Here is a 23,798-nt window from a genome sequence, read left to right as displayed (position 1 = left end):
TTTCCTAGAACGTATGTATTTTAATTGTTCTTCAAAGCATGTTTCTGCAATTTTGTATGCAATTAGAAGTGATAATGCAGAAACACACACACAGAAAAAAAAAAGAGTAGCATTTCAGAAGTCTTATTGTGCACTAAAATCTTTTTACACCGAAAGCATGTCTGCTCCCTTTTATAAGTCTCACAGTCAGGAACTTTAGCCTGTGTCTGTAAGCTCTTGATCTTCAGTTAAAAGGCATTTCACAGTAAATCTCGATACAGCTCACTGTCTAATCTGAATAGTGGATAGTTTTAGTCACTAACATACCACCAACTGAACTAAAGCTCTCAAAAAAAACCACATTCAATGTCTGGTTTTGTATTTTCAACTACATTTCTTCTATTTTAACCACAGCAAATAGTATCTGCACTTTACAGCAATATTGCTGCTAACACTGCAACTTGATCTACGCACATATTAGTCAACATGAAAACTAACTTCAGTGGAACCTGCATGGACATCAGGATCTGATAAATGACAAAAACCATCAGATACAAGTCTCTGACCACCTAAAATACTTCGATAAAAGTACTTAATACTATATAAAGAATCATTATGTAGGGAAGGGATACAGGGTTATTATAAAAAGTCTAATAAAAAAATTTTCTAAACAGCTAAATACTGACTTACACATACTCCAGCCATCATTATACTATATTAGGCTTATAACTAAAAGCTTATAAATATGTCCAGAAAGTGCTATACTAATAAGTGTTACCTACCTGTTAACTTGATATGTCCTGCTTCATCAAGCAAAATGCTGAAAATTAAAATTCACATTCACCAATACACATAAAGAGAAATGTTTACATATAACATTTAAAATATAACAGTTAACAATTTTGATCTCTAACTTCTGTTATTAATTTAACAAACCAATATTATTTCATTTAATCAGATATATTTTTTACATTTTATGTTTGTTTACGTAGTCTAACAAAAATATTTTTAATTTGTTACATCACTATAATGGAAAATGCAAAGCAACAAGCAAAATACACATAATAGTGGGTAAAATACATTTTACTTTACTTTTCTGGCTTCAGGTCCCTGTATACAATTCCCAAGCTGTGAAGGTGATCCAAAGCAAGGGCCAGTTCTGCGAGGTAGAATTTCACATCTTCCTCTGTAAACATAACCTAATAAGAACTGTATAGATTTACCTTCTGATCTTGTCTTCAGTTTTTAAAACTGCAATCTAAAAAATACTCCTGTCTGCCTAAGTTCCAGAATAAGTTTTAGAAGTACCTTAAGAACTCGTAATTCATTAATTCACCTAACAGAAATTATATACTAATGTAGGCTAATCATCAAGTATACAAAAGAACTACCTGCAATACTTAAACAATAACATCAGCAGTTACTGCAGAGCATAAGCTAACTTTTAATGCAATACATTTAATTGTTTTACTTGGTGTTACTGACCACCAGCAGTCTTTCTGCCACAATCCTATACAGACTGTTTCCACTGCATCATAAAATTTAGCATATGACTGCTGTATTGGGTGACCGTCTCTGTCAACTCACATTAACAATATTTAGGAAGAAAAAATGAGAAATAATTTAGGAAAACGTATGCAAAATAAAACACTTTGGTGAAAATAACAATGACATGAAAATCTGCAGTGGGAGTTGAAGAACCTACTCTGCTCTTCTTAAGAAAAGAAATTTGAAGAACCCTAGTGAGATACTGAAAAACTGACTGACATTGCATATAAAGCATTTGAGAGATGCATTCCTATCCTAAATACTCAACAGGTTGCTTCTAATTTCATATACAAGAATCATACCTGCTTTGGCTTTTGTCATGTTCTACCAAATTACTGGAGAAGCTAGTAATCTTTAAATTAATAGAATTGAATTTGAGGTTTAAGTGAACTATTCCCTTATTTGTTGAAAACAAGAGGAACAAGGAGAACAGCCATCTCAACTGCACAGTAGATGGCTAATAAGACTCAAATTAAGGTAACTGGGCTTAGTGATTTAGCAGTACACTGATCTGTACTTTGAATTGCACATATATAATCTGTTCTACTGGCAACAGAAATACTCCTAATTTCCATAATGATAGGTATTAATATTGTATGAATAATAAAGCTGTTACACTACACAAAATTTCACCTTGATTTTTTTAAAGAGCAATGTGGATACTGTTTTTCATCTATATCCAAAAGAGCAAGAGGAAACCTTGGATATCATTACTCCTTGGAGTAGCCAAAATGCAAATCTCAGAATGCAGTGACGTTAAATGGTAATCTACAATCTCCCAATAATAATTTCATTTAAAACTGCTTTCTGTGTCAACAAACACGATGCAAGTCAACTTCATTAAATGTTACCAATGAAAACTTCATTATATACTCATTTCACTTCCACAGCTGGAACTTTCAGGCCCACATCAGAATTTAAACACCAACAAAAAGTATTTTAATAACCTCATACTAAATCCAATTCATTTAAGATAATCCTTGTGTGGAAAGTATGAAATGCCACGGGGAATTTACCGTCATGTGTATTGTCCACTGTCTTTGTTTTACCATGTTCTTTTGAAAATACCTTGTCTTCTGACCAGAAAATAAGAAGGCCTGACTTTTTTTTGTTTTCTATATACACAGTAAGTGTTTAAAAGCCATCATAGAAGGTAACTGAAGTCTTCCAAAAAACATGTGGAGACTTAACAGTAAGAAAACTTGACAATTATTACTTCTTTATTCCCAAAAGGAATACATACCTCTTTCAACCACCTAGCTAGTGTTATTATGGATAGACTTGCATCCCTTACTTAAGAATGTTACATACTCGGTAATCCCAGCTGTGTTAGTGCAAGAGAATAGTTCTTCCTGCTATACCAGAATTTCCTCTATAACTAGACATCCTATATTCAAAGCAGAGATTGACCTCTTTCCTACCTACTGTTCCAATAACCCTTTACAAGTCAGCCGGTTTAAGCTTTTAACCTCCATTTTAGCCTCCAGGTGAATTAATTTTGAGCTCAATTCTTAGACATGATCAGTTTTAACCAAGGTCAGCTTTTTATTAAAAAGGGAAACAAAAACCCCTTTAAATTTTTCCTTCTCTTTTGCCCATTCCTAAATTAAAGCTTTATTTTTACAAAAAGCACATGGGGAAAAAACTAGCTCATGGCCTTACATACTGGGGATACAACAACTTCCTTCATGTCATGAAAAAAAATCAGTCACATACCCAGTTTTCTCATTTAAGAAAGTGTCTTTTCCAATGCATTAGCAATATTAAGTGTATTTACACTGGTGAAAACACTGAAAAGCTCTCTTACTGTGAAGTTGTTGGGAAATTGCCATTAAAAATTTAGACCGTTATGAAAGGCTTGCAGAAAGAAAATAAAAATCTTATAAACATGTTCATAATACTTAAGGAAACATATAATAAATATTGCATGACAAATGTTTTAAAAAATATTAACAGGCTGCATCATATTCCCTCCTCTGAAGCTCACTCTCCAGAAAACAAAAATATAAATGAAAAATTAAAGTTCCAGTTGCATGCCAGTGTTAGATGAAGGGGAACGGTCTCAAAAATACTCAGTGTTCACACTTTGTGAGATTAAGCATTAGGATTTGTATTACAGCATTATTAAATTTTACAATGCAGCAGAAATGTCTTACAGATGCAGAATTCCAGGAGCACCTAAGCTGACTAGGAGCATAAGAACTATACCTCCCCTTTATTGCTAAATCTTGATTTACTTCAAGTTTGGTTTCCAAGCAACAAAACATTTTTAGACAAAAGAACTGTACTTTGCAAATACCAAATTAAGACTTGGGCCACTAATCAATACATACTCATGTTTCTTAAGGTTACAGAATATATTCTAGAGTACATAAGGGAAGCCCAACTAAGTTATTAAAAACTTGACTATGACAGGAAATATGGGGGAAACGGCTACAGAAGACAATCGTATACTGACAAGAAACCACCTGTCTAACACTGAGTGGAGATAAAATTTTAGGAACTTACCTCTTTGGATAATCGCGTGAATACATCTCCTCCCCTGAGAAAATCCAATATTAAATATAGCTTCCCTTCAGTCTGAAAGGCTTTATAAAAATAATAATAATAAAAAAGAAATCAATATTTGTGTGACAAAGATGATTTACAAAACAGATCTGAATGCTTTTACGACTTGGAAGTTTCAAGTGAAAGGCAATACTTTTGTAATGGAACTGAAATAATTCAGCAACACATGAGGTAATCTATTGAATGATTACTTGGTTCTTCACAGCAGATAACCTCAGTCATAAGAGATCATTAAAATACTGTTCTTTTATTTCTCCTTTGTCAAACAGGAAAACACCAAGTATGTGAATTACTGTGTTTTCGTTTTACTCAATGAAAAGTAAAAGAAAATCCTCTGCAAATCTTTAAAGATTTCCTGGAAAATTCTTACATTTCAAAAGGACTTAACCAAAAACTTTTATATACATATGTAGTTACGTTCTGTTTTTCGTCTTGGGATTTAAACTTGCAAGAACCTAATCTGGGCACTAAAATGGACACTACAAAACTGAGAAAGAAAAAGATCAGCTATGCCTTCAAGTATTGAAAGAAACTGTAGCAAAAAAATACCAACCATAGTGCAGTTTGACGATAAATGGATGATTTACTTCTACTAATATATCTCTCTCCATTTTTGTACGAACTCTATCGCGAACTGAGGGGAAAAAAAAAGAAAAAAAGACTAGTATGAAACACATGTATTTGGTATAATACAAATGGAGCAGAAATTAGCATACAGAAAGTCGTTGCTGTCTAAAGAAGTACTTTTCCTTGTTACCTTATTTAAATCTCCCACATACTTTCACACAGCAAAATTCTATTTTGTTTCTTACCTGCCCCAGCTTCCTTAATGTCTTCTTTTTTTTTCCCCCAACACACCCCAATATTTTGGGATAAACCATAGTCCTTTCAAGAAAAAAAGCTCACCTCCACACTTCCAGACAGCTAACTCCAACCTCCGAATTAACTAACTGTACTGAATATATATTTTCTGTCTTTTAAGATTACTTTTTCCTCTTCAACTAGCAACAGACCCCATTTACACACAGTGGAGTTACATCCATTAAAGTGCCTTCTGAAAGCCAAAACATTAATTTAGCTTGCTATGGCACCTATAACAAGGGAATAACTTAACAATTCTAACCACAGTAGAGTTCTAACTTGACAAATGACAAAAGGAAAACTGTTTATGAAATTAATTTGTTTTAATATAATGAAAAAGCTAAACAGAATTAAATAATGCAATTTTAAACTTTGACAGCTATCTGTCCAGATTTAAAATAATTCTTAAACATGAACTTCTAAGTTACTCTATTAAAAAGGTACTTTCAGAGAAGAGCTATGAACTCACTGAAAAAAATTTAAGATTAAAAAAAAGATTTTAAAAAGAAATATTTACAAGAGTCATTTAAGAGATGCAGGTGCACTGAAAACCATTTTCTAAAGTTCCAATTCAAAAGACACACATACCTTTTAAAGAAGCTTTTTTCAATACTTTCATTGCATAAAGCTGCCCAGCATCAGGACCGATTATTTTCCGTACGAGGAAGACCTGGTAATATAACCACCACTTTTAAAATTACTGCTAAAAATATTTTATGTAAATCCGACAAAAAAAACATTACTATGTCTTTACTTTTAACTTCATTAATACAGACTACGAGTCTGTATTCTACGGAAGCCAAAGGGAGATCCCTGGGAAGGATGAACTGGAGAGAGAAAACAAATGCCATGAAGGGCACATCCCTAGTCCCATCCCATTCCTCAAAAACTCTGAGGAATGAAAAGATGCTAAATATTCACAGTAAGTCTTTTTGCATAAGCAAGCTTAGTAATCGAATAAGCAACTATCGCAAACCTCCTATTAATTTCAGGCAGCTTTCAGTGTTCTTTCCTAAGTACACATCTTTAAAGGAAGGACAAAATTGCATTCCCTTAATCAGATTAGAGGTACATGCACCACCAAGCTCTCTGAAGTATTCAGATTGGTCATAAACTATACATTCTTTCCTATAGCAAGCTGTTTAAATAAGTACTTACCAAGTAAGTACTTACATAAATGTGTGTGTTTATATTACTTTCTTGGAGAATGACAATTCTGGCTGGTCTGCCACCTCCTAAGAGATTTTTGAGGTTTAAGACCCAAGTCTCAAATATGTAACAGGCTATATTAATGAATTCTGTAAGAGTTGTGAGACGAAAGCAAGGAAACCTCACCATTTAAGATCAAAGCACCCCTTCCCTCTGGAATTGCAACTCCAACAGGTTTTTCTACTCTTTCCTTTCCAGAGGAGTTTTAAAGATAGATGATATATAACTTGATACTAAGAAAAGCATAATATTAGATAGAATAATGCAGTACAAATACATGTACCTCTACTGACTAATATTCTAACTACTAGGTCTTTCAATTTACAAAACAGTTTGGTATGTGCTCCTGTTTCCAAGTTGTAGTTCTTATAATAGCAATTATTAGTTATGAGGAACGTTTGTACTGAAAAAAAAAAAGTACAAGTCACAAGAGAATGCCAAGAGCTACCCGAAATTGCCTCTCTGATCTTACCTTATCCAGATTTATTTACATATACACTTTGTTAGAAATTTCTTAGAAAAAAAAGATCAAATACTCATCAACTTTTCCATTCTAGAATCAGAAATTCATACGCTGTCACTGACTAAATTGTACAGGGTGGGGTCTGTTTTTATTTAAGCTCTGGTTCAATGAAAAAAGTCATGTTTCAAGGTTATTGGGCTTTCTGTTTTAAGTTTTGCCCAATGATTGACCTACAGCACTACTCTCAATGTTGATGCTCACATAGTAAAGGGAGTAATTCAAATACCAGCAAATAAGAAAACATCTGTAGATTAATACACTCAGTTACGAAAGTAAAATATTAATAAGCATGTACAAATATTTTAGTGCTTAATAACTAGCAGCTTGTAAGAATGTAAGGAATTCATGTACAAGTTACAAATTCTAGCTAACAAGGACCAAAACAGTTGCCACTGAAAACTACTCAAGCACCAGCTATTGAATTTGCAAAGTCTCCCTAATCCCACATCTTGCAAAGATGCAATGGTCGATTGTTCAATTGTAAAGCACAATCAAGATGGACACATACTGTGCAAAGCGATTCACCTAAGTGAATAGAAGACCACCTTCACCAGACCAGGTGCTGAAACCTCAGAACGCTATCAAAGGCTGAAGAGAGAAACTTGGTAATGGACATGAGGTTTAACCCTTCATTTCTGTGAAGCTGCGTTAAATCCTGCACAGATGCCAAAAAAAACACGTAGAGGATGGGCTGTAGTACTATACTAGGCTAGAGCAAAGAAACCTTGTGTTTGCTAAACCCAAAGGGAGATCCCTGGGAAGTACGAACTGGAGAGAGAAAACAAACACCATGAAGGCAACAGCCATTGATCTTCATTGTTTGTTTTCTCTTTTCAATAAAAGCAACAAATATTAGATAAAAAGAGCTCCGCTCAGGTGTGCAACAGCCACCATCCAATTCTTAAAGCTGGTGTCTGAACCAAGTACTGCCAGGTTTCAAAAGCTCTGAAACGGACATCTCGCCAAGCTGGCGGGATTCTGAGCAAGAGCGTTCCTTAGGGTGTCAGAAGTCTGAACTCTGTGAAGTAAGAACGTGTCTGAGTCAGGGCTAAGATGTCCACACAAGATGTGCTGAACCCTAAGATAGCTTAAGACAACTCAAGTCAAGAGTAATAAACTCATGGAGCCTCTTAGGCTCCATGAGAAGTGTATGAGATAATCTGCAACCAACATTACCAGGTAAAGAAACATTTCTTAAGCTGTAAAATATTAAGCAATATTTTAAAGTCTATTTTCTGAGCTATCACTTATTCACAGAATGCCTTCCTAATGTCCAGGGTTTTCCTCCCCTGCCTCTCATACAACTCTATGCAGAGATTTGTTCCTGCCATGAGATAGACAAAACCAGCAGAAGAACAGGAAATGGAAACACATGTAAAGCTGATTGTCTACTTTTTATGTGTTGCAAAAGATGTAGTTTAAGAGTCTGGTTTTAAAAAATATATTAGCTTCTTATACACTAGGATTAATATTTCAACTACTGTGTTTCAAACTAGTGATTGAGACATTTGATTTTTAACTTCATTTCTGCAATGTGACACCAAGTGGCACATTACAAAAAGAAATTATTGTAACAAAAAAATTGCCCTATTTCTTCTATATGCTATTTGAATAATTGTTCACTTACTGTCTTTTAGCTGTAGATCACTTAAATACAGCAAAATAAAAAACCTGAAATACCTTTCCCCGATTATTTACTTTTTTGTTACTTTGGTTCAAGTTCTAAACTACCACTATCATTCTTCTGTATCTACATCAATACAGATTTCGTATATTGAAAAAAGTCATTCACGGCATGTCAAGTACCATCATTAAAAGAGAAATCGCCAACTCCTCCAGAAGTATCTATCGATGGTGTCTCCCAAGCATCAACCTAAGCTACAGAAGATATGAGGCAACCTATATGGAACAGAGATATTGTTCATTCTGATTCCTCACTAGACACTGCAATAAAGACTTGAGGCATTTGAAAACACTATTATTTTATTTCAAATAGCCATGGCATTAGGCAAACAGAGCTTGTCAACACCAGAGCTGTTGCATAAAACCCACCCCTAACTCTCTAACCCAACTGGTAAAATCCCTTGATGTTGGTGCCATTGTTTCCATGAAGCTGCAGATGCCACTCCAGATGAACCACAAACATGCTTCTCTGTCCAGTTAAAGCAAATGGTAACTTTCCATGGCAGACCTCCTAAAATTTGCTACTGACCATTTTGCCTAGAGACTGAGTCTGTTACCTCTGCGTCTGATATGATTTGATGTCCTGGTATAAACAGTGCTCCCTTGGCACTAGAACAAGGTTTGGAAAAAAATAAATAAATTTGTCACCATCTTTTCAAACATTCCCAGCAACTTTGCTACAGCACTATCTTTCTTGAATGTCTGGACAGGTCTGTGGAAAAAGATTGCTTTTTCTCTAAAAAACATTAAGTCAGAAATGCTAACATAGTAAAAATGAAAACATAGTCCCCTCCTACCTAGCTGCAAAACAGGGTGGATAACTTCCTCCAAAGCAAGGCCATTTCCACAAACATATCTACCTGTACTCCAGATTTGTTACATTTATACCTAACCTTGCAGTATTACAGAAATAAAGGAAGCAAGATAAAGCAGGTTCAAAGTGGACATCAGATGAAAACAAAGTTATCTTACCTTTCCAAATGATCCCTGTCCAAGAACCTTAAGTAGTTCAAACTGTGCTGGATCTGCTTTCTCACATCCTTCTTTCACATGGTGTGTAATAGGGATTTCTTTCACACTTCCTTCATCCTATTATTTCAAGGCAAACAAAATACAACAATGAACAGGCCTGAATTAATCAACTCTTGTTAGAAGTGCATGTAAAAGCTTGCTCTTTTCTTGGGTTTTTTTTGTGGGTTGCTTTTTTTTTTTTCCCCCTAATAAAATATTCAAAATTCTAATAAGGCACAACAGAAAGCTGTTCAAATGAAGAGTTTTCCCATCCATCCTTTCTTAAATAGATGCATCTAAAATTTCTAAACTGAAGTAACATTCTCAAAGAATGTTCATTCCCTTTTGTCATAAATATTAAAACTACAAAGATGGATTTTCTTACATAAAAGGAATAAATGTACAGATTTTTAAACCAAGTCTAACATGATTCTTCTGTGCTTCACTTCTGTTTTAGCGGCCCTTCATTTTCCCAGTGACTACTCTTCTCATCTTTCCCTTTCCTGAAATAGCCTTAATGAAAGCGAAACTGAATTTCATCATTTTAGGTAATTATTGCTTTTCACAGCAGCAAATACTAAATATGGTCATCCATTTGTAGGTAGATGAACATGCATCGTTTGAAGAGCATAAATAAGAACTCTGAGAATTCTTGCATCCAACAGAAGAAACACAGCTCTGGGATGCAGAGCTCATGGAGATACTATCCTCTGTACAGACCTACTTCAGAAAGCTGAGGGTAATTCTGAGGTACTACATAAAAGATTTAGTGTTCTGTTGACTTTTCCTGTTACTCTCATCTTCAGCAAAGCAGGCCACAGCAGCTACAATTGTGAAAAGACAAACATTCATGATGAAAACAAATCAGATGATGTATTGCAGCTCTTATGGCATAAGAGAAGTTTCTGTGAGCCAAAACAAGACAGCTGTCAAAATAAGCACCCTTGAAACTACAAACTACGTGCTAAGGCCTAGAACAGCAACCTGAGCTTGCACGTACAACAGGAGCGGCACTCCTCAGCCCTATCAAGAATACCAACTAATTTCTTGCACACTGCAAATACAACCCAATCACAACAGAAAGTCCCACCCAATCTGCAGGACTTTGATGTCTTTAGGGTATCCAAATGATTATTAACTGTCCTCCCATCCTCTTTAGACCTTCATCTTGAAAGCTTCTCTTAGCGAAGACCAGAAAAACACCCTACCAGCCTATGGTGTGCTGCTGTCCCTCAATGACAAGTATGAACACCACCGGAAAAAGACCTGACCACTTGATGACACAGCTGGTTTTAGAAAAGAACATCATTCTATACTTCGGTTGACTACAGGAAGTCTTGCTGCCCAAGACCATGCATTAAAACTTATAGTCAGCATTATCAGACTTGATACAGAAGTATCTAGATGAAAGTCTCTAGGTGGGTTTACACAGAAATTCAGGGTAAAAATCTGATCATCTGAAAAAAGGGGGCAATCATCACACTGCATTAAGTGTCTATGCCTTGTTTTGTTTGTCCTGAGGGGGAAAGAAAGAGTTCAAACTAACATCTCGGTATAGTCACAAACTGTAGTTCAGCTGTTACTACACGAGTCTTTTCCCCTCCCCTACATCTCTTATTTCATATTCTTCCTGGAAAAGGCCTCTTTGTTCCATCTGCTTCCCATGCAAAGGTAGGTATTAACACAAGACACTGCTGGATAACAAAGTTAATTCTTTAATTCACACTCTAAGCTACTTTATTTCCCTCTGTTCACAAAATAACAGCTGACATACACTTATGATACAGTGCATACATCTCCATTTCATCCATCCATCTTGTTGACTATGCATATACATATTCATAGGAAAGCCACACATATCTTCTCATTTTTACTTTTTTTTTTTTTTTTTTTTAAACACATGCCTGGAATTTAAGGCAGGTAAGAACACTAGCCTTTCAAGTGATCTGATGACAGATGAAAGCAGCAAGTCGTCTAGTTATACACCAAGTCGTACAACAGACTTAATGGCTGGTTCTTTCTATGAAATATGTAAATATTCTATTTAGAAGCCTTTTTACTTCACCATCCTAATTTGTATTCCTTAACACTGTGAACCTTCGCATGAGAAAAGATCTTTAAGAGTTCACCTGCTCTTCTGTTTATCACCCACCTTGAGTCATTAGCCTGTGACATCACATGTGGTTGCTGCGGAGACTGGTAAGAGTTATTTCTAAAAGTGAACTGAGGAGAAAAAATGTTTTCCATGCAAATAAAGAATAACTTGAGATGCGTGAGATGAGCTACTTTTTATAAAGTGTTTTACCCTCACAAAAGATGTCTATACAATTTCACCTACTTATTAAAGTACTAAAAACTGGCATGACTGAAGTATAAAAAGACCTCTGCATCATCAACAAGAAATAAGCAGGTAAAGAGTTGAACAGATATACAAGCCAGTTTCATTTTCATTTCTAGTTTGGCCTCCATGAACTGCAAATTCGGTTATCTGGTTTTGTGCTCTGCCGCTTGAGCAGCAAATCTATTTCAGGGCTCAGGTACCAGCTCCCACTGAGTCGCCTTGCACAAGAGGTAAGTATTCCCAGCAGGTTCAACAGAAGACAAAGCACTGAAAGAAACGCCGCAATCGGTTATGGCTTTGTGCCATCTTACTTCGTTACAGCTTGACTGGTATGTAGCTCCAAGCACCTAACAAACAAGCTCAGCAACATCCTTCTGGTTCAAGTACAGTAAAAGATTGAGAGAACCCATTGCTCATCTTTCTTTGCTACATGTAAGATGACTATGACACTGATTGTTTATTTGCTTACTCCACACCAGAAGTCCAAGCACCACATGTTTCTACCCTCAAGAGTTTATTCTCCAAATCACTTACTTATAAAGTTATTATTGCAATACAAAGCAGTGGTTACAGTTGGCAATAAGATCTACTTGATACCTTCTCCCATGATCCTGTTCAAAAACATACAGATGAGTATGTTCAAAAATGGCCCATTTTTCCGTGCAAAGTCAGGCATTTCACCACATACAGAATTAGCCTGAAGTTTAGTCCAAGATTTAGCCAGCATACAGAACACTGATCTTCAGCATCTCCTAAATATGCACATCACCAAGGCACTGGACAAAAATCGTGCTCAACAGGGTTTATCTGGGATATTTCTACATAAAAGTCAAATTAACATACTGGTATAAAAATGAATTCTGTTCTAAAATAGCAGGAATTAAGCACTTTCTAGATGAATGTACAGCAACTACATTAAAAAATACAAAGGAAGAACAGATGACAGTGTAATAAGAGTGATATTAAGCACTCCGTGTATAAAAGGTTCAAGGTTGGACTGAGCATTTTCTGAGGTTGAGGGATCTGCAAATGCTCTCTCCAGCACACAGAAACTGTTTTCCATGAAGCACTGGCTCATGCAGCAACCTTTCCCGCACAAGGCACTTACAGCCCCTACCCGGGTATTAATTTTCAAAATCATCTTTGAGACTTAGAGCCTCTTCAGATCTGGTCAAATAAAGTGATAGGTTAAAAAGTTATTAAAGAGCAGAGAATGCATAAATTCTGCTTCAAAAGGAAGTCATGCTAATGAGTGTCTAAACTGAACATCTATCAGATATACTTACATGGTAGGAATATGGTTCACCTTCTTCCATGGGCTCATCTGCCATTTTAAGGCCATTTAGCTGGAGAGGGGAAGGAAGGGGAATGCAGAAGAGAAAGAAAAAAAAACACAACAAAAACAACATTAAGACCTAACAATTTCAAATAAGCAGAGTTCATCATTTGACCAATTTACATTTCAGAGCACACAAATGAAAACTGGTGGTGGTGTTGCTCTAATCTAAACCTGTAGTTTCAGACAAATACTACTACTTAGTAGTTATATTTAGCATCTCCCTTATGTGTCATTTACCATACCCCTTTGTAAATGCCATTCCACAGTGTTCTTTAATGGGAATTAATTTCAAATTCCTTCTTTAAAACCTACAGATACTATCCAAACAAGATGACATGAACATAAAATTCTTCCGTTATACACAAAAATTACGTCGAGGATGCTTTTCAGAAAGCTAAAATCTGCTTCTGAAAATTAATTTGCAGTTTAAGGAGAAAAGATTCAAAAATTATTTCAAGTCTTTCTGCGGCAGGAGGGAGAAGTGCAATAGCAGGTAGAACAGAGAATACATACCACAGGTTTCTTATGCACAAAACCAATTACCTATTTCCTTAAAAAATTAGACTCCTCTAAAAATTCGCTTGCACCAACAGTTATTTAGGTACCTAGCAAACAGAATACTCAAACTTTAATGAAGTATTTTAGAAACTATAGATCTGTATATTATTTGTGGATCAATTTCAAAAATAACACTTCTAAGAGGCAGAAAAGTATGATATGCATCTGGACAGAAGGAAATAAATGACACGCTCTTAAATGAGCACAATACTTGCTAGCAGTTGCCTACCCCCACCCGCCACCAAATGACAGTAAAAAGAAGATACCAAGTCCACAGTAACAAAAAAAAAAAAAATCAAGTTATTCACTTGAAGCTCTCCTTAAGTAACAAAAAAGTCAATGCTGCTTAAAAAAACTGAAAAAAATGAAAACTTAACAACAACAAAACAAATAAAAAGGACATGCTCTGCTTCAACACACAAAGCATTAATTAAAAACTGGTAATTCCTGACAAAATGGGTGAAGCCAATTATGGATTTTGCTAGTGATAATTGCTAATTTATTTACATGTTAATTGTTCAGCATCACTACCTTCCTGTGGCATAGATCTCGCACAACAAAATACTAACTAGAAATAACAGAAGGAAACTCAAACTACTTTTCCCCTGAAAACAGAAGTTGAACCAAATAAGTTCTTAGATTGGGTAATGACATTTTTCTTGTGCTTCTGAATTTATCTAAAATACATGCCTAAGATACTGAAATATGGTATGATTATCAGTATGTGAATTGGTAAAACGCAGAACTACAAAGAATCTTGAAATGCCATATAGACCATGCCCCTATTTAAAAACAGAACAGAAAACTTGACAAACAGGTAAGGCTGAAGGGACAGGTTTATACCACCACAATTGCATCATCTAAGCAAACCCTCAACCACTTCCACTGCTTCTTCCAGGACCCTTGATTTCAAGTACAGCTTTTAACTCCTAAATTAATGATTTTGATAAAATTAAATCTCCAAGTTTTGTAACAAGATACTGGCATTTATTTTTGGACTATATCCTCACTGGAAAAAAAAAAAATACAAAGGAAAGTAGCATGAGGCTTTGATTACTTTCACTCTTCTCTAAGTTACTGTTTATTTTAACCACAGTTTACACACATACTCTTCACATTAACTATAATCTGTCAGTTTAACCAAGCACTGGCATATTCACATGTTCATCATTGATATCTATCATGCATTGCCACCCTAATTTCTCAAGGCCAAAAACACTAACCTGGATTCAGAAACCTCACATACACTACAGAAACCAATGCTACGAACTAATTTGCTGCATAACTAACTTGTTTTTGCATAAAGTATTTTTTCCAAATTAAATACTGGGAGGGATGGGAGACACTCATTATACTTGTTATTGTATGAATTAATTGAATACATCGAGAAATTATACCAAAGTTCAGACCAGATACGAACTCCAACCTCATTTCAGACAATTCACTGCCATGTAATTTCTTCTCACGATATCACTCGATTACATTCAAGCATGAATCTACGTGAGGCCCACCGAAGTTGTCCAAAAATCTTATTTGGACCTAGTAATAAAATGGATTTCCACTCCAGGTGCTCAGAAATATGACACAATTCTTCACTCATGGACTTTAATTTGAAGTGAATTTAGTGTGCATTTCACCTTTTCTTTCTTTAAATATGGTCAACATTTTCCAAGTTTTGTTACTTAAATTTAAGCTCTGGATACAATACTACCAGCCAGAAGAACTGTAGATACACTGAAAACAATAGCTTAACTCCAGGCAATCAGGTACAGAAAGCTGTCACTGCTGGAACGGGGTTTTGAACCAAAAATTAGCATGTTATTTGATCTACATAGTTCCTGAGCACACCATGTAAGCATACTTTCAGCTTTCTAGCAAATCAAATATAGTAGGTTATAGGATTTTTATGGCAGGTAATCAAATGTCATGTTAATTAACAATTTCCTACTGTACACTCTTCCCTTTCATTGTTGCTCATGGTCTGTTTTTCCTGTCCAGTCTCTCTATAACTACAAAGACTGGAATGCCTGCCAATTTTTAGTCCAAAGAATTTTACATTCAAGTGCATGAATCTACTTTTATTGCCTGATATACACAATTACACTTTTGCCTTATTTGTTTGAGAGCCCTGGTCACCATCCATTAAAAAAACCAACAAAACAAAACAAGCAACAACAAACCTGTTGGATTGTAATCCAAAGTCTAGAAGTTTGCTAGTTATTCAGTTAAAAAATTCATTGACAAAAATTAAATCATTACTTTTCTGTGCAGTTACTTATATTGGCCAAGTTTCAGTAATAGAAGCTTCCACTGTCTCCCATATTAGGCAAAAATTCACACCTCTGTGGAAACCAAAAACAAAATTCTGCTTCCGCAGCCAAGTGGGACCCCTTTTAGTGATTTAATCATGAATATTTACACACAAACATATATAGAACAGAACTATTTTAACCTCTAAGTCATTACTTACTAAGTATCTGTGAACATACAAATTTATTATTGAGAATTAGAAAGCACATATCTCTACAAAGAGAATGGGTGAAAGGAAGCAAGTACCATTATTCTGAAGATTCTTTCACCCTTGAATCATTTTGCTGTTCAGTACTGCTAAAGTCCTACAACTAACAGAACACTTTAAATATTAATTTTCATTAAAACACGAACTAAACTCGGACATTTAGGCCAACAGTGTCAATACTTTCCAAATACAAAGTTGGAAAATTACACAAAGCACTCCACATTATTAGTATAAAAATAACTAAAACAACTCTATAAAAAGATGAGAACAAAGTTAAGGTCAGACAACCTGGCAGGTAAGAAACTTACTTTTCCAGAGATGCAGGCTAAGAGACCCAATCCTCCGATGCCAAACTGCCTCTGAAGTAACACAGCGCAATCTGCCTTCTGATTTAAATAGCTGCAATGGATCCCATGACTCCCTGGGACCCTATTACCTTGGGAGAATATCCAAAGGGCTTTTGTGGGCTGGTAAAAGGCTTAACTACTATTGCACATGTTTCTCCTCTGATAATTAGAGCAGAGCAGAGGAATCCCAGTATTACCAAAGATTTGAACCATCTTCCCCTCCACATTAAGGATATTTTAACCCTTTACATGGTAAATGTGTTATGGTTTGGTGGGTCTACAGGTTTTGGCTGAAAGAACCTAGACAAACGGTCAGCAAAACCACCTCACTACAAGGGAAAACAGCAGAAGATGTAAAGCTGGTTCGTTCTGCCCTGTTTTTACAAATCCTTATTTAGGTATTCAAACAGAATTAAAAATTTTATAGAAAAACACAGAACTGGGACTTTTATAATATTATTAGAAGTAGAAAGCATTATTCATCTCCAGTCACATACAATCTAGTCTGGCTTCAAATACGTAAAATTCTACATAAGGATCAACAAAAGCTTCTGCATCCTCCCCAGTTCCTCCTTCACTGTGCTTAATTTGCTAAGTTACTGCAGCTATAGTCAGTCACCAGATCTACACCTCCCAATTCTTCCAGATGAACACAAGACTAACCAGTTTGCTTCCCCACATACAAAAGTATTACTTCAAATACTTATTTCAAAATGTTAGAGTGGAAGCTTACATTAGAAACCCCAATTATTTCGAAAAGACTTTGAAAAAATCCTTTGAAAAAAATTCCTAAGACAACCACATTTGTTCCTCATTTATTCTGAATTACATCTGCAGAGAGTTTGCATCATTAATTTAATTAGCAACACATTGGCCTACTGAATCTGATTTCCTGAGATAAGTTTAAGAAATCTGGGGGTTCTGTCCACAGCCAAGCAGGTGAGGGGTTTTCTGATTTTTTTATTATTTTTTTTAAAAATGTCTAAAAGTCACTGTGAACAAAACAGAAGCTTAACGGCACCTATTCTTCCTATAAAACATCTACAACTTTTCTCCATGCAACAGTTTTTTGGGGTTTGTTTGTTTTAAACTGTAGATATTGTTACTGGGTGCAAGTGCCCAAGGTGGATTCAGTGCTCTTTACAGCCTGGGCTCACATGCTTTTGGGAAGGAAGAATTTCCCCCAGTGCAGCAGCGAACCCCACCAAGTGTTATTAGGGTTACCCGACACTGAGTTACACCAACTAAAGCCGAGTCCCACCCTACCACAATGTGCCCAGAGGAAGGACGTCCTGCCGATGGCAGTGCCCACGTGAGACTCTGCAGGTCTACGCTGAATTTTCTTCCCATCTGCTCACCGCCTGTACAAACCCTGTCCCAGTCTCTCAAATCCTCAGTCCCTCAAATCCTCTCACAAAAGGAAGAGGCCAGGTAACTCACTTATGCTCTCTTTAAACATACCAAGTAAAAGAAGATAAAGCCATCTACCTTAAAAACAAAACAAGAACCTTAAACCCATAACCAGTTACTAGGGGAAGTTATAAAGTTCTTTTCCTGTGACAAATAAATCATGCATTCAGACAAGATAACAAACCTTCAGCAACATATAATTACTGATTTTAAGAGAACATTTTGATCCTTCCCATTATCAGACATCAGGGGAGAATTCTGTGTGTCTCAGACTAGTTATAGTTATGCAAAGACACAAACCTAACCGTCAGCACAGGGATCACTGAACCAGTAAAGGACTCGAGATCTTTTCACTACTGCCTGTCTAGTAGACGACTGCAACTCTATCATCAAAGGGCAAAAAGCAGCCAGCCTTGAAATCATGTTTAATGGCAGATAAGAGAACACTGGAAAAGGGGTAAGATTTAAACTTGATAAAACCAAACTATTTCTAACTTTATTCTTAATGTAGTAAAGTACACCTACATAAATATTAAAATTCTAGATTCTACGAGTTAACAAAATACCATTCTTCTGATTTAAGGTTATTGTGAAGTCTCTCCAAAGCTATCCTGTGGGAACCAAGGTCAGCTACCTCGAACAGACTCCCCCTGCTCTTTTTAGAGACTCAGGATACCAGAGCAGATGTCCAAAATAATCTTCCAAAGTGGTATACCAAAACAGAATTATTATTATATTGCAGCACTTTTCAATGAATAAAGACACTCATTGTTTGCCATTTAAGAGTATTAATGTGCTTACTTTTTTTTTTTTTAAAGGCAGCTTGTTCTGTAAGTCTTTATTAAAAAAAACTGTACATTGTTGCAATGGCTGAGGGCACTTAATTCAAGTGATGGGCCATACTATTACTCTCTTTTCTTAACGTAACACCACCTAATTGTGGAGGCTTTCAGAGATGCACAAAACTAGGTAGCTGAGTCATCCATGTCACTGCCAGTAATTACTCACAAAGGAGTTATGCAACTCCTAACACTGACAAAATTCAGTGGCCTTTGACAGACCAGGCTCAGAACATGCTTAAGAGGATGGACAGAAAACATTGGCCAAAATCAAAGATATATTTATTTAAATTGGCACAGGCAACAGATTATACACAACAGCAGCAAAGCTCAACTCATGAACATGCTTTTTGGAAGGCAGCAACTTGCAATGCAGCCGTTCTCTAGCAAAATGCTTTAGTTTCCAGTCACTTTGTTGTTTCAGCCTTGTCTTCCTTGTCACTGTCAGCCAACTAAGCAACTGGTTTCTGAAGTATTTAAAAAATAAATATTTGACTGAGGTTGCATTTATGCATGCACTTAAGTCAATTACACTTCTCCTTTTTATTAAATGCATGCAAGACTACTTTTACTGAACAGGCAGAAAATTCCAAAAGTTACTGTATTCTGCCCCATTCCAAGTATTTTTGCATTTCGTTCAGCTTGGTCAATAAAATGCTAACATCTACTGTTTCTTTGTGGACTGTGATCGTACTTTAATAATCTACAACAGCTGATTATAATCCACACCCTCATACCTATTTTTATTACCACAAAAATACTTATTAGTCCTGTATTTAGGAGGAAAGAAGTTCACTCAATATTTGAAGCTTAGACTGCATGACACACACCCTTCCTACCTATTCTTAAGGAATACCCACAGTGACAAAATTGGTTCACAAGTGACACTGTCATACAGGAATATAAGAACAGACAGGAACAGCACAGCACACAGTCCAAAATGTAATCCTTAGCACTTCAAAGACCACCAATGTGAAAAAGGGCAAAATAATTCAATCCCAAAATTTCTTCCAAAGTTCATGTTGGTTTTATGCCTTGCGGCATGAAAATTTGTTTCCTACCTTAAAGATCGCATCCGTCCCCTGCCAACTGTTTTTACTTTGTCCAGTCAACACGAGCGTTACTTCACTGGAAACGCACTTATTTCTAATAACGTAATCCTGAATTTAGTCAACAAGCAGATTCCTCGGAGAGAACTGTTTCTCTAATTTTTCCTCCTATGCTACAACTGATGGACCAGAGCCCAAGTAAGTTAGTCCTCAAAATATACGACGACTTCACAGTAATACTGTTGACTGTAGTTCCAGTGAGGCCGAGGTCACTGAGGTCTATCAGACTGCCAACGTAAGGATGTAGTAAGTACTACAGGCTATAATTAATTCTATAAAATTTAAGTGAAGAATCCAAACAAAACCAAAATTAATTTCAACGTAAAATAAATCTTTGTTAAATCCCCAAACCATGTGAATGTAGAATGCCAACAAGTACTACAGATCCCCGAGATGCACCTAAAATAAAGCTTTATGACAATAACAAGTATTTGTTAACGTAATTTGGGAAGTTCATATGCAACTGGAAGAAACTGGTTTTGGTATAAACAGAGTCTCAAACGCTGCTAGCCAAATGCAACACGGACGTAACAAACATGATGTCTCACTTTAATCAGAGCACAACTGAAATAGTTTTACACGGACCCTGTTAAGTAAGTGGTTCATGTACGGGCTTGAGGAAGATATAATTTAAAGAATGACTGTTGCAAACGGTTGCCTTCAGATGTTGCGAACACAGAGCTGGTTCAGTTGGACATCCACCATCCCATGCTCTGTGGGCTAGACGAGCGTGACTTCAGAACCAGGCTCCTACAGCAGTGTGCTGCCAAGCTCAAGTCTCATTATTTGCCCAAGCCCAGTCGAGTATTCGAAGATAACTTAGATGTCACCACCGTCAGCAGAACTACCTGTGCGAGCTTTGCTGCGTTGGAGCTAGGGCTGGTTCTCCAGCCACGCTTGCTAACTGCCAATACAATATTTATGGCAAAATCTGTACGCAAAAGCAGCATTCAACACAATACTCTAAAAGTAGCACCAGCCTCGATGGAGGGGTATTTGTCCAGCCAAAAAAAAATACTGAGAGATGCACAATAACCACAAATGTTCACATTGCAGCTGCAATACTCCGATCATTTTAACACTGATGTATCCTAACATTCTTAAAGAACAAATCAAAGGGGCCCAGAAAGTTCTCACACCTTCAATAATCTTCATACCTTAACTACAGCATACTATTTTTACAAACCATAAGATTAACAAATAAGCCTTAATACTTCTGCTGACTTTTTAATCCTTACCTGTAGCTTCACTAGCGTAATTAGGATTTCTCTAATATTAAGGTACAGGGACCGCGTCAAGTATTATTAGATCATTACAATATTTAAAGTGTTAAAAGTGTAGCAGCCATGGTGTAGAAATGTGTGTCCACTAATTATAGTACCTGGAAGTAGCACTCTGTAGACACAGCTACAGAAAATTAAAAAAAAACCAACCTCTAAGAAATTTAAAGCCTCATGGCTTTATTCCTATCATGAATTACTGGGTTGGTTTTCTTTCTTTACATGTAAAAATTTTTATCAGAGTGTAAAATTTCCACAAGATCCTTTAAAGAATATCCTTTCACTCTTCCCAAAACTTCAACCTACGCCTGTTTTGCGCACTTTGTACTTACAGATGAATTTGCTACAGACCTTTTTACTTACGATAAGAAAAGCCTACTGCATCATGGAAAGCAAGTCCGACCAGTTTTAAGAAGCTTTATTTAGATAACATCTTTTGTGCGTCTAATACACCTAGGTGTAATCTTTTATTTGTCATACCTGATGATACTTGATACGCAATCCTACGCTTCTGATTTAAAAGTGCAAAAGTTTTAATACTCGAGTGTCACATTCTGCCGAGATATTATTACAGCACAACCAGTTTTACCATTTATTTTCCTTTGAATTGCATTTGGTACTTGCTTATGGATGCACCTAGAGTGCTAAGCAATACCTTGAAGACACTCTCGACGCCGTTCCTTACGTTTTGGCATGCAAACCTCAGTCACACGCTCCCGGTTCCTTCTGTTAGTTGCGCGTATGGTAATTATTGTGTAGCTCTTCAATGAAAAAGCAAAGGGACCCCCTCCTAGGGACAACCCACCTGGCTGCGCATCCAGATTAGTACAGGCAAATTTTCAGGAGAAGTTAAAGTAACTTTCCGCGGGAGCTACGGCCATAAAAACCGCGTTTACAAAAAAAAAAAAAAAAAAAAAAAAAATCCTCCGGAGCCGCACGTTAACCGGGACCCGACAACCGTGACACGAACCCCGCCACGAAGCACACCGGCCTTCGGCGCTCCTGGCACAGACGTGTCTTTCCCACCGGCTAACTTGGCTCTCCTCTAACTCCACACGTGTTTCTGCCGCCTCGCAGCCCGCACCCCGCAGGGCAGCGCCGTTCGCCATCGCCTTCCCAGCCCTGCGCCCGCCGCCGGGCGCGGCAGTGGCGGCCGCCGCCGAGGGAGGCCCGGACCGGGGCCAGGGGACGACGACGGGGACCGGGCCCTCCCGCGGGGACGGGCAGCGGGGTCGCGCCTGGGGACCGCCGCCACCTTCCCGGGACGGGACGGGGCCAGCTCCTAGGAAAGGCCGGTCCCGGCGGGGGTGCTCCGGGGGACGAGGCGTGAGCAGGCCAGGTGCCCGGGCGGGCGGCGGGGGAGACAGAGAGAGGAACCGGGGCGGCGGGGGGGGGGGGGATCCCGAGGGAGGCGGGGGAGGGCGGCGGACAGACCGGCGGCAGCGAGGCGAGGAGGGGGAAGGGGGGCAGACCCGCGAAACCGGGGAGGAGGAGAAAGAGGAGGAGGCGGCGGGGAGAGGCCGGGGCCGGGGGCGTTGCGGTCTGCCCGCCCCCGGCCCGACCGCTCCCAGGCGGCGGCGGGGGCCGTGGAGGCAGGTGCCCGCGGGGGGGGGGGGGGGGGGAGCCGGCCGCGGTGCGGGGGGAGCCCCGCCTCTCCCCCCCCGCCGCCACCCCCCGGCCCCGGCCCCACACTGACCTCGCCGCCGCTCACGTAGAGCTCCATTTTGTGGCAGGGCTCCGGCTCCTCCGCGTCCTCCAGCGGTGCGAACGGCACCATGTCCCGGCTCTCCTCTTTAACCGGGCAACCGCCGCCAGCCGTTGCACATTCCCCGGCCCCCTACGGACCGGCTTCAGGAGGGGCGGCGGACGGCCGCGGCGGGCCCCCTCCTCCTCCTGCCCATAGAGCGCGGCGGAGCTGGGGCTGGGGTTGCTGCTGCTGCTGCTGCTGCTCCTACTGCTGCTGCCGGCCGGCGGGGGCGGCTCCGCTCTGCGCTCCCCCGCGCACACCCCCCAACATGGCGGCCGGCGGGGGCCGGGCCTGCGCGGCATGGGGATGACGTCAGGGCGGGCCGGAGAATCCCCTGCATGGGGGGGTGGGTAGAGGGGGGGGGGGTGGTGACGCGCGGTGACGTTAACGTTCCCTCAGCCGGGCGGCGGCTGGATGAGGGGGGATAGGGATGAGGATGGGGAAGGGGACACACACACACACACACACACGCGGTACCGGCTTGCGGAGCGGGGAGGGTCTCCGGGGAGGGCGCTGCCCTCCCGCCTGAGGGAACGCGGTTCGATAGCCCGTGGGCGCGCGGCGGCGGCTGGACGTTGCGCCGGAGTCTGAGGGGAGACTGAGGGAGGGTCTCGATGAGGCGGGGGGGGTTGGAACAAAACAAAGGGGTTAAAATGAGCGGTGGTGTGGAATGGGTGAAGTACCCGGCCTCACAGAGACCCTTGTGCCCTCAGCCCCCACAGAAATGCCCGGTCCCTACCTTAGGTGCCTTGAATTCCCCTCATAAGCGCCGGCGGGCCCACCTGGGGAGCTGCTCCCTCCTGAGGAGGCGACACGGCGGGCACCCCGGCTGTGAGGAGGGCGGCTCTGTTCGCGATGAACTGACGGGGGGGGGTGTTGTGGAACAAACCCAAACCCCCGAAAGTTTCGATCTGTTTTTCAAAATTTC

The 23,798-nt window shown here is 38.8% G+C and overlaps 1 protein-coding gene across 1 annotated transcript in view; it reads right to left on the bottom strand.

Annotated features, from left to right (window-relative positions):
• The window catches only part of RPS6KA6 (ribosomal protein S6 kinase A6), a 44,367-nt gene extending 21,285 nt beyond the window's left edge, over positions 1-23,082 (bottom strand). The window contains exons 1-8 of the mRNA XM_049827780.1: positions 22,820-23,082; positions 13,010-13,069; positions 9,344-9,460; positions 5,545-5,626; positions 4,649-4,729; positions 4,036-4,115; positions 1,072-1,178; positions 762-799 (exon numbers count right to left, since the gene is read on the bottom strand). Of these exons, the coding sequence (XP_049683737.1) occupies positions 762-799; positions 1,072-1,178; positions 4,036-4,115; positions 4,649-4,729; positions 5,545-5,626; positions 9,344-9,460; positions 13,010-13,069; positions 22,820-22,900 (646 nt within the window). The 5' untranslated portion in view covers positions 22,901-23,082. The remainder of the gene's footprint in view (positions 1-761; positions 800-1,071; positions 1,179-4,035; positions 4,116-4,648; positions 4,730-5,544; positions 5,627-9,343; positions 9,461-13,009; positions 13,070-22,819) is intronic.
• Between the last annotated feature and the right edge of the window lie 716 nt (positions 23,083-23,798).

Source organism: Accipiter gentilis, chromosome 24 (genome assembly GCF_929443795.1).
Source record: "Accipiter gentilis chromosome 24, bAccGen1.1, whole genome shotgun sequence".
NCBI classification, from domain to species: Eukaryota; Metazoa; Chordata; class Aves; order Accipitriformes; family Accipitridae; genus Astur; species Astur gentilis.
Note: the sequence above shows the minus strand (reverse complement) of the source record. Positions and strands in the feature narration are given on the sequence as shown.